This window comes from Oncorhynchus mykiss, chromosome 18 (genome assembly GCF_013265735.2).
Source record: "Oncorhynchus mykiss isolate Arlee chromosome 18, USDA_OmykA_1.1, whole genome shotgun sequence".
In the NCBI taxonomy this organism is placed as follows: domain Eukaryota; kingdom Metazoa; phylum Chordata; class Actinopteri; order Salmoniformes; family Salmonidae; genus Oncorhynchus; species Oncorhynchus mykiss.
In genome coordinates this window covers 46,741,241-46,756,303 of record NC_048582.1, presented here as the reverse complement: position 1 = coordinate 46,756,303, position 15,063 = coordinate 46,741,241, and the positions used below count along the sequence as shown (strand labels likewise).

Here is a 15,063-nt window from a genome sequence, read left to right as displayed (position 1 = left end):
TGGATGGGTTGGAAAGAGGAGGCAGAGGCTGAAAGAGAAGCTGTGTGCCTCCTGTCCCTGAGGGCAGCAACACTTCAGATGGTCACAGCCCCAGGAACCGTAAAAAAAACAGACAAAAATATAACCAGAAAGTTGGTCTATAATTGGCCAGGCTTGTCGTGGTTCTTTATGTCCGTGAGCTGAGCAGCTAGAGCAGTACAAGCTCGTCCCCTAGTGAAACCCTACACTTTCCCCTTCAGTCAGTTCCTCCCTGCCACTCTATCCACCTATCCAAGAGGTTGTAGCAGAATCTCACTGACTTTTTATCAACACTACACTGGATTGACATCGTTGTGGATTTTAGGATTACCTGATCCTAATTTCTTTACACCTGTAAAGGAGGTTCCTTGGGGGGTTTATCATTGGATGGGGGGCGTGTTCTTTATGCTGAACTAAGGGACAAGCGCACATGCGAGACTTGGAGGATAGGGACCACACAGAGAGACCTCCAGTGAAACTGAGTGGTCAGCAATCCAGGTAGGATTAAATCAATCTGTCTCATATAAATTGTTTTATTTCTGGGAATTGATAGTTTATTTGGAGGGTAGATTTATGTTTTTGTGCATTTGGATTTTTGCGTTTGCGATGAATTGCTCAGAGGAGCCACATGTTCGATTCTCCATCAGGATTAGCTATCTTTTCCTTTTGGACTGGAAAACTGGTGGTGTTTTTTACATCATTGCTGGATGATGGAAGTCAGGTTTCTGGAATAGACATCTGCATTGTAGTCCCTGGTCTGCCATTGAGAAAGGAGGTGGAAACACACAGGCCCCATGCAGGATACAGACCACACTTTGTACGAGGGGGATCTGGGCTCAGGATTGGGCTGCTGAGCTGACTAAGTAAAATCACCATGTTTTTATCTTTTTAGTCAATTATTTCAAAGTCAACATTTTGAAACTGAGTTGAAAGTGTGATATAGGGAACACATGTGGTGACAACTGGTGGCTGAGGTGTAAAATGCTTAATCTGATCGGACAAAGTTATGCGGAATGCAAAGTAGCACTAAATTAGTGTTAAGTTTCACAATTTGATCTCTCAGATGAGCAATCTGTTGAATAGTTAGTCAAGATGTAGGCCTATCATGTGTCTTGCGGGTGGATGAGTGGATAGTTTTTTAAAAGACAGAAAAGTTTCCCAGTAGGCAATATGCTTTGAGCGGGCGTTTGAGATAGACTATACTTTCATTTTCGTCAGCTTTAAATAAACACTAATTACAGCAATTGCAGCCATTTCACTAATAGGCCTTGAGCTTCTTAATAATGGCAGTAAAACCTAAGAAAGTTCCAGGGCATAAATAGCTCTGTGGTAAATCAGATAAAGTAAGCTAATGCCAAACTAACCAGACTAGAGGTTAAACCTAACGTCATGATGACCATGGTCCTGGCGGATAATGGACAATAAGCAAAGTGTAGGACATCACACAATTGTTATGTGGCTGTGGGCACTCCCCTATGATGTACTGTAACTGTAGAACGCAAGAGAGGAGAAGAGGAATCATATCAACAGAATTTAAACTTGGTCATGCACTGTATGTACAAGATTCGTTGTAAACAAAAAATAAGAAAAAAAAAGGATAAAGCAAGGTCAAAGCATTATGACAGCTCAAGGAGAATGGTAAGACATTGCCACATCATCAGGCTTCCATACACCAAAGCCACACAGAGCTTTCCCCACACAACACTAGTCTAGCGATCTGATGACAGAGTAGCATTGGGCCCACAGCCTTATATTTGTCTCTGGTCCTTGGGCCTAGTTCACTGCTGTTAAATCACACAGAGACACTTCCTGTAAGGATGACTTAAAGATATAGATACGTTTGATGACACAGGCATTGGAACCTCTCTGTGGTGACTCAGTGAGCGCTAGCAGAGTTGATGTGTGTGTGTGTGCGTGACCCACTTCTATATTACACTATGTAACTCCAGGAGCACTGTCACTGATTTCTTTCCAATGACAAACCACTCAGTGGTTCTACTCCCAATCAGTCCAGTCACTGGGTTAGTTTCAATTGGCCTGCTCAACTGGCACATTCCTCAATGAATCTACTTCCAGAAGAGATGCAATACCTTTAGAATAATCCTCAATGATTAAATGAGAGCTTGAGTATAGAATTTTAGCTGTTTGCAAGATCAATATTCCCAAAATAACAGCTGCTTATCTGAATCACAAGACATTTAACATGTTGCATTCCAGTATTGAGGTTTAGGATATTGTGGCTCAGGCAACAGGACATTTCCAGTTGTCTCTTGCACCTGTCTGCTTCTTGGTAGTTTGACAAGATGATCTGTTGATGTCTGGGCATTCCCATGAGCACCAATGATGTAAAAAGGGCTTTAAAAATACATTTGAATTGACCCTCTCTCTCTCTGCCCCTCTCTGTGATTTCTCTACAGGTCATGTCATCTCTCCCGGCTCTTACAGACACTTACCACCTAACCTCTCTCCATTTACTGTAACCAGCATCCTCACCCACTGAGCACCGACCAACACCGGACATCCATGGACGTTGAAAAGTAGTTGAAATTTGGTCAGTTCATCCTGGCCTTGCTGTTAAAGTCCACAGACGGACTGGACCAAATCTGAACCTACCATAGATGTATGTTTCACATGTTTGGACAGCACAGTACAGAACAGTAAAGTAAAGTACAGTATAATGTACTGAACATATCTACTTTACTTTACTGTACTCTACTGAACTCTACTCTGCTTTGCTGTGATGGACAAACTATGAAACATAGACGTCTATGATTGCTTCAGACTTGGTCCGGACTAGCCAAATGTGGTTTTGCTGGGAGGCGGAGCATACTACAATAATAGCCAGTATGTATAATAATACCCAAATATGCAAAAGAAGGATATTGTGTACTTCTGCCTGTGTGTACTTATTCAGGATACATCACCGTGAAGAGAATGACATTCATATCCATAATGTAGCTCCCTTACCATAATTATGTTCACCTGCTGTAGTTCAATAACCAAAATACATGTTTCAAAGCTGACACCCCATTGTTTCTGCAGACATATTTGAATATTAATTGGGAGCAGGTATTCAGCAGAGTTCTTTGGAAAACGTGGCCGCATAAAAACCGGAGTAAGATTTTACCTTCATTTTGTTACCAAACTTTGCATCTGCACAGTTCTTCCGGTAAATGTGTTCACGTGAAATGCGCCGTGTACATTTTCAAAGTAGTCCTTGTGCATAGAATCATGAGATTTGTTCAACTTTGAAATCAACGGTTTTTGTTTGGCATACATTCCAAAGTGAAAACTCAAAGTCAAAGCGTACTTCCGTTACTGTGGAATTTCCCGTCTCCAGGTTGGAAACCTGGATGGTGATCACGTCCTAAGATCAAAACATAACCAGACGAGAGGCCGATATGGAGCTGCGACTGGCATGCAGGGCTTCCCTAGTCCTGGTCGTACTGGCACTGGCTTTCTCAGGACAGAGGGTTGATGCTCAAAGCAGGGCAGGTAAGGGCATCAGCTGTAACTAGCTGGTTCAAATAGTATTTGTTTTCTTTCATATACTTTGAGCCACACTGAGCTTGGCTGGCTCAAAGGAACCAATGGAGTAGTCCTAAAAGAAGAAACCCTGCCCACCTGGCACTCCACAGTAGCTCAATCCTCAAGAGTTATAAAGAAAATAAATACTATTTGAACCCAAGCCTGGTTCTTACTATCTTTATGTACAGTACTGGGAATTCCTCAGGTCTGAATTCTAACATACTACCTTTCACTTCTTCTCAGGCTGTAAGAACGTGCACTATGACCTGGTGTTCATCCTGGACACGTCGTCCAGTGTGGGGAAGGAGAACTTTGAGAAGATCCGCCAGTGGGTCTCCAACCTGGTGGAGTCGTTCGACGTGGGCCCGGACAAGACGCGTGTGGCCGTGGTACGCTACAGCGACCGGCCCACCACCGAGTTCAACCTGGGACGGTACAGCACCATGGACGAGGTGAAGAGGGCCGCCAGGAACATCCGCTACCTGGGAGGGAACACCATGACCGGGGACGCCATCAGCTACACCACCACCAACATCTTCACAGAGCGGGCCGGGGCCAGGCCTGCAGCCAAGGGCATCCAGAAGGTGGCTATCCTCCTGACAGACGGGAGGAGTCAGGATTACGTGTTGGAACCGTCAAAGGCGGCGGCGAAGGCCGGGGTGAGGATGTTCGCTGTGGGCATCGGGGAGGCTCTGAAGGTGGAGCTGGAGGAGATCGTTGCAGAACCTAAGAACGCTCATGTGTTCCATGTGACAGACTTCAATGCCATCGACAAGATCAGAGGGCGGCTGAGGAGACGGCTCTGTGAAAGTAAGTAACCAATCACACAGGCTCTGTGAGAGTAAGAAGGAGACTCTGTTGAGAAGGAGAATCTGTGAGAGTTAGTCACCAATAACAGTCTGAGAAGGAGGCTCTGTGAGAGTAGGTTATCAGGTGTATATTTTTTCTGTGACTACCCTTGCTCTTTAGTTTGTCAGGAAACAAATTCCAGCAAGATGTCTACATTACATACACAATCAGGATGACAGAATTGGGTTTCAAATTCCATTGGAAATGCAGCTACTTCTATTAATCAAAAGCCTAAACATTCTTAATATATAACATATGCCTTTAAAATGCACTTTAAAGATAGCTAAATCTATATCACTCTGAACGTATGTACCCTTAAAACACACTGCAATTATCCCCTTGACTATACACTCCAAAACAAACGTCTTTCCTCTCGACTAAGCCTCCTTCCTGTGCTTCCTCGTCTTTGACTGGATGTGACATGATATGTGTGAGGTGTGGGCGTTAAGCAGAAATCGACTAGTGAATTATAGTTTTTGCAACAGATACATTTTGTTACGGTGCGTGAATGAGGACCCAAAAGCGAATCAACTTAAACAGAGCTTCTTTAATTACCAAACATAGGTAGGCTCAGATGGACCGGCAGATTCCGACAGGACAGGACAAGGTTACAGCAAACATGACGGCAGTCTGGTTCAGGCATGAATGACACAAACAAACAAGAATCCGACAAGGACAGGAGCAGAAACAGAGAGAGATATAGGGACCTAATCAGAGGGAAAAAGGGAACAGGTGGGGAACGGGGTGAATGGGTAGTTAGAGGAGACAAGGGACAGCTGGGGGAAAGCGGGGGAGAAAAGGTAACCTAACACGACCAGCAGAGGGAGACAGGGTGAAGGGAAAGGACAGAGACAAGACAACATGACAGTACATGACAGTACCCCCCCACTCACCGAGCGCCTCCTGGCGCACTCGAGGAGGAAACCTGGCGGCAACGGAGGAAATCATCAATCAGCGCACGGTCCAGCACGTCCCGAGAGGGAACCCAACTCCTCTCCTCAGGACCGTACCCCTCCCAGTCAACTAGGTACTGATGACCACGGCCCCGAGGACGCATGTCCAAGATTTTACGGACCCTGTAGATAGGTGCGCCCTCGACAAGGATGGGGGGGGGGGGGGGGGAGACGAGCGGGGGCGCGAAGAACGGGCTTAACACAGGAGACATGGAAGACCGGGTGGACGCGACGAAGATATCGCGGAAGAAGAAGTCGCACTGCGACAGGATTAATGACCTGAGAGATACGGAATGGACCAATGAACCGCGGGGTCAACTTGCGAGAAGCCGTCTTAAGGGGAAGGTTCTGAGTGGAGAGCCAAACTCTCTGACCGCGACAATATCTAGGGCTCTTCGTTCTACGCTTATTAGCAGCTCTCACAGTCTGCGCCCTATAACGGCAAAGTGCAGACCTGACCCTCTTCCAGGTGCGCTCGCAACGTTGGACAAAAGCCTGAGCGGAGGGGACGCTGGACTCGGCGAACTGAGATGAGAACAACGGAGGCTGGTACCCGAGGCTACTCTGAAAAGGAGATAGCCCGGTCGCAGACGAAGGAAGCGAGTTGTGGGCGTATTCTGCCCAGGGGAGCTGTTCTGACCAAGACGCAGGGTTGCGAAAAGAAAGACTGCGTAAGATGCGACCAATAGTCTGATTGGCCCGTTCTGCTTGACCGTTAGACTGGGGGTGAAAGCCGGAAGAGAGACTGACGGAAGCCCCAATCAAACGGCAAAACTCCCTCCAAAATTGAGACGTGAATTGCGGACCTCTGTCCGAAACGACGTCTGACGGAAGGCCATGAATTCTGAAAACATTCTCGATGATGATTTGTGCCGTCTCTTTAGCAGAAGGAAGCTTAGCAAGGGGAATGAAATGAGCCGCCTTAGAGAACCTATCGACAACCGTAAGAATAACAGTCTTCCCCGCTGACGAAGGCAGTCCGGTGACAAAATCTAAGGCGATGTGAGACCACGGTCGAGAGGGAATAGGAAGCGGCCTGAGACGGCCGGCAGGAGGAGAGTTACCGGACTTAGTCTGCGCGCAGACCGAACAAGCAGCCACGAAACGACGCGTGTCATGCTCCCGGGTGGGCCACCAGAAACGCTGGCGAATGGAAGCAAGCGTACCCCGAACGCCAGGGTGGCCGGCTAACTTGGCAGAGTGAGCCCACTGAAGAACGGCCAGACGAGTAGGAACGGGAACGAAAAGAAGGTTCCTAGGACAAGCGCGCGGCGACGGAGTTTGAGTGAGTGCTTGCTTTACCTGCCTCTCAATTCCCCAGACAGTCAACCCGACAACACGCCCCTCAGGGAGAATCCCCTCGGGGTCAGTGGAGGCTACTGAAGAACTGAAGAGACGAGACAAAGCATCAGGCTTGGTGTTCTTAGATCCCGGACGATAAGAAATCACGAACTCGAAACGAGCGAAAAACAGCGCCCAACGCGCCTGACGCGCATTAAGTCGTTTGGCAGAACGGATGTACTCAAGGTTCCTATGGTCAGTCCAAACGACAAAAGGAACGGTCGCCCCCTCCAACCACTGTCGCCATTCGCCTAGGGCTAACCTGATGGCGAGCAGTTCGCGGTTACCCACATCATAGTTACGTTCCGACGGCGACAGGCGATGAGAAAAATACGCGCATGGGTGGACCTTGTCGTCAGAGAGGGAGCGCTGAGAAAGGATGGCTCCCACTCCCACCTCTGACGCGTCAACCTCGACAACGAACTGTCTAGAGACGTCAGGTGTAACAAGGATAGGAGCGGATGTAAAACGATTCTTGAGGAGATCAAAAGCTCCCTGGGCGGAAACGGACCACTTAAAGCACGTCTTGACAGAAGTAAGGGCTGTGAGAGGAGCTGCCACCTGACCGAAATTACGGATGAAACGACGATAGAAGTTCGCGAAGCCGAGAAAGCGCTGCAGCTCGACGCGTGACTTAGGGACGGGCCAATCAATGACAGCTTGGACCTTAGCGGGATCCATCTTAATGCCTTCAGCGGAAATAACAGAACCGAGAAATGTGACGGAGGAGGCATGAAAAGTGCACTTCTCAGCCTTCACAAAAAGACAATTCTCTAAAAGGCGCTGGAGGACACGTCGAACGTGCTGAACATGAATCTGGAGTGACGGTGAAAAAATCAGGATATCGTCAAGGTAAACGAAAACAAAGATGTTCAGCATGTCTCTCAGGACATCATTGACTAATGCCTGAAAGACAGCTGGAGCGTTAGCGAGGCCGAAAGGAAGAACCCGGTATTCAAAGTGCCCTAACGGAGTGTTAAACGCCGTCTTCCACTCGTCCCCCTCCCTGATGCGCACGAGATGGTAAGCGTTACGAAGGTCCAACTTAGTGAAAAACCTGGCTCCCTGCAGGATCTCGAAGGCTGAAGACATAAGAGGAAGCGGATAACGATTCTTCACTGTTATGTCATTCAGCCCTCGATAATCTATGCAGGGGCGCAGAGACCCGTCCTTCTTCTTGACAAAAAAAAACCCCGCTCCGGCGGGAGAGGAGGAGGGGACTATGGTACCGGCGTCAAGAGCTACAGACAAATAATCTTCGAGAGCCTTACGTTCGGGAGCCGACAGAGAGTATAGTCTACCCCGGGGGGGGGGTGGTTCCCGGAAGGAGATCAATACTACAATCATACGACCGGTGTGGAGGAAGAGAGGTGGCCCTGGACCGACTGAACACCGTGCGCAGATCGTGATATTCCTCCGGCACCCCTGTCAAATCACCAGGCTCCTCCTGTGAAGAAGAGACAGAGGAAACAGGAGGGATAGCAGACATTAAACATTTCACATGACAAGAGACGTTCCAGGAGAGGATAGAATTACTAGACCAATTAATGGAAGGATTATGACAAACTAGCCAGGGATGGCCCAAAACAACAGGTGTAAAAGGTGAACGAAAAATTAAAAAAGAAATGGTTTCACTATGATTACCAGAAACAGTGAGGGTTAAAGGTAGCGTCTCACGCTGAATCCTGGGGAGAGGACTACCATCCAGGGCGAACAAGGCCGTGGGCTCCTTTAACTGTCTGAGAGGAATGTCATGTTCCCGAGCCCAGGTCTCGTCCATAAAACAGCCCTCCGCCCCAGAGTCTATTAAGGCAGTGCAGGAAGCTGACGAACCGGTCCAGCGTAGATGGACCGACAAGGTAGTGCAGGATCTTGAAGGAGAGACAGGAGTAGTAGCGCTCACCAGTAGCCCTCCGCTTACTGACGAGCTCTGGCCTTTTACTGGACATGAAGTGACAAAATGACCAGCGGAACCGCAATAGAGACAGAGGCGGTTGGTGATTCTCCGTTCCCTCTCCTTAGTCGAGATGCGGATACCTCCCAGCTGCATGGGCTCAGCACCCGAGCCGGCAGAGGAAGATGGTAGTGATGCGGAGAGGGAGGCGACGGAGAGCGCGAGCTCCTTTCCACGAGCTCGGTGACGAAGATCAACCCGTCGCTCAATGCGAATAGCGAGTTCAATCAAGGAATCCACGCTGGAAGGAACCTCCCGGGAGAGAATCTCATCCTTTACCTCTGCGCGGAAACCCTCCAGAAGGCGAGCGAGCAAGGCCGGCTCGTTCCAGCCACTGGAGACAGCAAGAGTGCGAAACTCAATAGAGTAGTCTGTTATGGATCGATTGCCTTGACATAGGGAAGACAGGGCCCTGGAAGCCTCCTCCCCAAAAACAGATCGATCAAAAACCCGTATCATCTCCTCCTTAAAGTCTTGATACTGGTTAGTACACTCAGCCCTTGCCTCCCAGATTGCCGTGCCCCACTCACGAGCCCGTCCAATAAGGAGAGATATGACGTAGGCGACACGAGCAGTGCTCCTGGAGTAAGTGTTGGGCTGGAGAGAAAACACAATATCACACTGGGTGAGGAACGAGCGGCATTCAGTGGGCTCCCCAGAGTAACACGGCGGGTTATTGATTCTGGGCTCCGGAGATTCGAAAGCCCTGGAAGTGGCCGGTGGATCGAGGCGGAGATGGTGAACCTGTTCTGTGAGGTTGGAGACTTGGGTGGCCAGGGTCTCAACGGCATGTCGAGCAGCAGACAATTCCTGCTTGTGTCTGCCTAGCATCGCTCCCTGGATCTCGACGGCTGAGTGGAGAGGATCCGAAGTCGCTGGGTCCATTCTTGGTCGGATTCTTCTGTTACGGTGCGTGAATGAGGACCCAAAAGCGAATCAACTTAAACAGAGCTTCTTTAATTACCAAACATAGGTAGGCTCAGATGGACCGGCAGATTCCGACAGGACAGGACAAGGTTACAGCAAACATGACGGCAGTCTGGTTCAGGCATGAATGACACAAACAAACAAGAATCCGACAAGGACAGGAGCAGAAACAGAGAGAGATATAGGGACCTAATCAGAGGGAAAAAGGGAACAGGTGGGGAACGGGGTGAATGGGTAGTTAGAGGAGACAAGGGACAGCTGGGGGAAAGCGGGGGAGAAAAGGTAACCTAACACGACCAGCAGAGGGAGACAGGGTGAAGGGAAAGGACAGAGACAAGACAACATGACAGTACATGACACATTTTTGTGGCCGCTTGCCCCAGTGACTACTGGGTAAACGTTTGGTTAAGATGTGCGGAACGCTGGATAGCCTGAATTACTCTAACCTCAATGTCTTTTCCAGGACCCAGCTCCAGTACTACACATCCTCTGACAGGGACACTTTCAGTACAAATATGTTGCAATATTTGTGTTAGTCATTATAAATAACAACAAATACATATTTAAAATGCCTTGACAAGAAACAGTTATAAGTACTAAAACAGTGAGGTATGTGGCCTGGGGTGGCTCTGGGCAGGTGAGGAAAGTGGAGGGGTGAGTGTGTACTGTACGTACAGGACAGGACAGAAGATGGTTGGTTTGATGCTAACACTCCACAGTTTCCATTCCCCACTAAAACTAGCTGGACGGGAAAGCAGTGTATGCCTGAAACGGAAAAATCTAAACGGGATCCTTGCGACCTCCGTGCTCTGACGTCAAAGTTTACATTTCAAATGGCTAATGTAAGGGCAGGAGTTATGGTAAGGCTAGAAGTTAAAAAGGTTAGGGCTAGGGCAAAGACAGCACAGCGTGTTTTAGAAACTTTGTGGTTAGGGTTTAGGGTAGGGACGTCCCAAGGATTCCGCGTTCACACGGCTGTACCTGACGATTAGGGCCTCCGCACGAGATAAGTGTTGGACCATCATTTTAACATCGCTGTCTCTGAAATGCCACTCCACTGGGAACTGGTCAAATGTCGTGCACTACGAAGGGAATAGGGTGCCATTATAGATGCACTCATTGATTCACTCACTGCTGTTCGAGCACAACAGGACAGCAACACTACGGTTTTCAGAGCTGTGTTTAGTGTTAAGTCAGAATCATACTGTAAGCAGAGCCTCTATTCTTTACTTAAGTCAGACAGGCATCCTTGTGTAGTTAGCGATACTTTACCCACTTGAGTTTGGCAAGGCGCAAGGAGATTCATTTGGAAGCTCTTAACCCTGAGCCTTCCCTTTGAGACCACAGATTCCAATGTTCATATACCCACCTTGGACTCCATCCATAAATTCCTCACTAGTCATAATGCTTCCAGATATGCAATCTATTATAACATGAGGATAAGTGCACCCAGGGGTCACTACACAGAACTGATTTTGCCCAGGCCACAGGTTCATGGCCATCCAACATGTTTCTTTCTGTAGTCTCTATGATCACCATGCTGCTAGTGTATCTAAGAATATCGGTGGGCACCACACAGAGCGGCCCAAGTTATTTTTGCTCTGAAAATTACAGTTCTAATGTTTCAAGTAGGTCCTACAGTGCATTTTAGGGCTTCTACATTGTATGTTTTACCTTTTCATCAAATGTTACCAGCCCACCACTGTTAAACAAAGTGCTGGGAGAATATGCTGTATGTATACAGTATAAACACAGAAACATTTGAACTCAACTAAACGTGAAAGGCGTGTTAGCTAAATCAAAGACTATTTAACTGCCATGATCTTTTTGCTGAGAAAATGTTTAAAAATACAGTACACACGATTTGATCAAAGTATAACACCACTGTAGGTTTGGCTATTCCAGTGCTTTGGCTTCAGAGGATGTAGAGGATGAATGGCTTCCTAGTCTGGAAACCCAAGGCCCATAGGAATTAGATGAAAAAAGGTTTTGTATTTGATTAAATTAATTTTCAATTTCATATACACTGAGTATACCAAACATTAGGAACACCGTCCTAATATTGAGTCAGGACATGGAATCTACAAGGTGTTGAAAGCGTTCCACAGGGATGCTGGCCCACGTTGACTCCAGTGCTTCCCACAGTTTTGTTAAGTTGGCTGGATGTCCTTAGGTGGTAGACCATTCTTGATACACATGGGAAACTGTTGAGCGTGAAAAACCCATCAGCGTTGTCGCTCTTAACACAAACCGGTGAGCCTGGCACCTACTGTACTACCATACCCTGTTCAAAGGCAATTCAGTCTTTTGTCTTGCCCATTCAACCTCTGAAATGGCACACATAATCCATGTCTCAATTGTCTCAAGGCTTAAACATCCTTCTTTAACCTGTCTCCTCCCCTTCATCTACACTGATTGAAGTGGATTTAACAAATGACATCAATAACGGATCATAACTTTCAACTAGATTCACCTGGTCAGTCTGTCTTGGAAAAAGCAGGTGTTCTTAATTATTTGTATAGTCAGTGTATATATATATATATATATATATATATATAATATATATATATATATATACACACATACACTGACTATACAAACACATATAAACATATATACACACACACACACACACACACACACACACACACACACACACACACACACACACACACACACACACACACACACATCACCTGCTCCACTACAAGATACAAGAGCATGGACACACTTGACCTTGCATGACCTCCCATTCCACCCATGACATGGCATTTCCACTCTCAGCAGATATCTATTTCCCAGTGGTGATACAAAAGAGCATCATGGCTGAATTCAAGAGAGAGATGCATTCGGAAAATAACCCAGTAGTTAATGAGCCTCAAAATGCAGATTCAGCTCAAGTTGCTGTTGCATTGTATGTTCCTGCTGGTGTATTAGACCTATAAGAAACCACTGGGCCCCAGAAGCAAAGAGCTCTGCCCTGCATTGCTTCCATTTTAATACCTCTGAGGTGGATCTCTAAATTATAGATGTTGGGCCACAAGGAGAGGGAGCAGCTAGCTCTGCAGTGAGCTCAGTCTCAGACCTTCAGTTATGGCTGCATGTTAAAACACATTGACGCATAATAATTTTTAAAAAATGTAACCTTTATTTAATTAGGCAAGCCAGTTAAGAGCAAATTCTTATTTACAATGATGGCCTAGGAACAGTGGGCTAACTGCCTTGTACAGGGGCAGAACGACAGATTTGACCTTGTCAGCTCTTGGACTCAATCTAGCAACCTTTCAGTTACTGGCCCAACGCTCTGACCACTAGGCTACCTGCTGCATAACTATCTTTTCTAAGCTAGTATTGTAATTGTTGGCCGCAATAGGTATGTAGTATTACTAAAAACTGATTTAAAAACCTCCTATAACCACCAGCAAATCCTCTTCCGTTTATAAGTTTGGAAATGCTTAAATAAAGGAAAACTCCACGCAAAAACTATCTTTTGGTATTTGTTGTTTCATTAGTCCATTGTTAATATAGCCCCAAACTGTTTTGCGTGTCAGAAATCAAGTTTAAGACATTTACTTTCTTTTGCATCATATGTAAAAACACAAATAAAAGTTAGAAGAAAGACGTAGTCTAACAAGTTAACGCAAACTGAACAAGCAAGGACACAAACAATCACAAAACATGAAGCACAGCTCAGAGAGAGAGACCACATCACATGTAGAAATGATCGCTTGCTTACTTCCTTTTCTGCCCCAGTAAACAACTTATTACTAGACGTGAAGACCGTGACACACTAACAGTCTACCAAGGATACACTGTCTACCTGGATTTTCCAATTATGCACTTGACTCTGCATTTACAAAGAACAAGACATGCCAAGAGTCTGAGCCATCCCTGTAAAATGGATACCATAGTTAAGTTAAAGCCTTCCTAACTCAACAAAGTCCTTTTTATAGCTGCGATTAAAGAAAATTACAGGGTCTGATAGTACATGATTGTCAGAGACACGATCTGTTGTGCGGTTTGGGTGTCTGGCTGCTTTACACACACACACACACACACACACATGCACGCACGCACGCACACACACATCTCAGAGTGATGCCAGTGGTGACAGAGAAGAATGGCCACACCCCCAATCAGGGTTAGTTTGCATTGGCAGAGAAGTATTTTCTATTTGAAAGAGGGAATACCCCATCCTGTTTGTTGCTGAGGGAACAGGTATCAATGATGCTGGCACAATGGGATGGAGACTAGTGGCTCAGTTGGAGACGGGGTACAGTATAATGTAAATGTACCCACCTCACTCTACTTTCCTGGAACACTGTATGGTTTGTTGTATGGTGTTCATGTGCAAAAACAGGCAATTTAGAGACATCAATTCTCATTCCTTTGATCTCTAGTGATCAAATCTCTGAAGCAGTTGTCAGCTATGACGATTGAGAGGAGAGCAGACCCACTAGCACTAAATGGTGTTGACGATGTAGTTATTTATATTCCTCAACATAGTAGTGTTAAGACCAGAGGAATTCAGTTTTAACTCACATTATTGGCTTTGAACCGTGATGCTACTGTATGATAAGTCGGCATCAGAGGAACTAACTGCACTTACACACTTATGATTAACAATACATTTGGTTGTGTGTGTGTGTGTGTGTGTGTGTGTGTGTGTGAGAGAGAGTCTAACACGGTCACCGCTGGGGTTGGTGCATGCAGCCCTACTCCTACTGGAGCCAGGGGGAATGTATCTTCTGTCTGGGTGCAGTCTGTCTGTGTCAAATAGACTGTCTCAGATCTACTGGTAGTTTCAATGAAGGATCTCATTTCAATGGGACACTCCCTTTTTTCAACTCTGATCATCTAGTTAAAACGAATAAGCCTATTCAATGACAACTATGTAGCTAACAAGGTTTCTAGGAATCCAATCATGTATTCTTGCAGCGTAAGACAAAATATAATACAAAGTGCTACCTTGAATTACTGTATATGGAAGGCCTAAACTATAAGATTTTCTCTTACCCCAATCTACTTCTGCTCTCTCAGATGTGCTATGCCCCAATATGAAGGTCCAACCAGACCGCTTCAAGCCCAACAGCACCAGCTATGGATTGGAAGAAGTTCCAGGTAAATACAACTTTTCTTCTCCCTTTTTTTCACTTTAAACTTTTCTCAGTGTTTCACATTCATCAAACAGAATGGTCAAATGCAAGGTATCTTAGGTCTGACTGAAAGGATCATTGGATCTATGCAATCATGGTAAATAACAGCATCGGACTATAGGCCTGCTACACAAATACCTGTTTTTTTTTCATTCTTTTTTAATATGTAAGACCAGATGGTAAATGAATTACTTTCTATACCTTCTCCTCTGTCACTAAAGACCTTCCTCCGAGAACACAAAGGAAGAAGTATTTGAGACAAGCTAAAACATATCGATTCATTTATCCATTAGCTGGGGCAGTTTTCCATTGCTATAATGTTACAAAAAGTATCAAA

The 15,063-nt window shown here is 46.2% G+C and overlaps 1 protein-coding gene across 2 annotated transcripts in view; it reads left to right on the top strand.

Annotated features, from left to right (window-relative positions):
- The first annotated feature begins 226 nt into the window (after positions 1–226).
- Positions 227–15,063, top strand: part of LOC110496383 (collagen alpha-1(XXII) chain) — an 83,564-nt gene continuing 68,727 nt past the window's right edge. The window contains exons 1-6 of one of the 2 annotated variants that reach the window (XM_021572251.2): positions 227–516; positions 2,436–2,569; positions 3,061–3,133; positions 3,359–3,513; positions 3,790–4,356; positions 14,611–14,691. In XM_021572251.2, coding sequence (XP_021427926.2) covers positions 3,420–3,513; positions 3,790–4,356; positions 14,611–14,691 — 742 coding nt within the window. In that variant the 5' untranslated portion in view covers positions 227–516; positions 2,436–2,569; positions 3,061–3,133; positions 3,359–3,419. The remainder of the gene's footprint in view (positions 517–2,435; positions 2,570–3,060; positions 3,134–3,358; positions 3,514–3,789; positions 4,357–14,610; positions 14,692–15,063) is intronic. The other variant, XM_036952946.1, reaches the window with a different exon arrangement.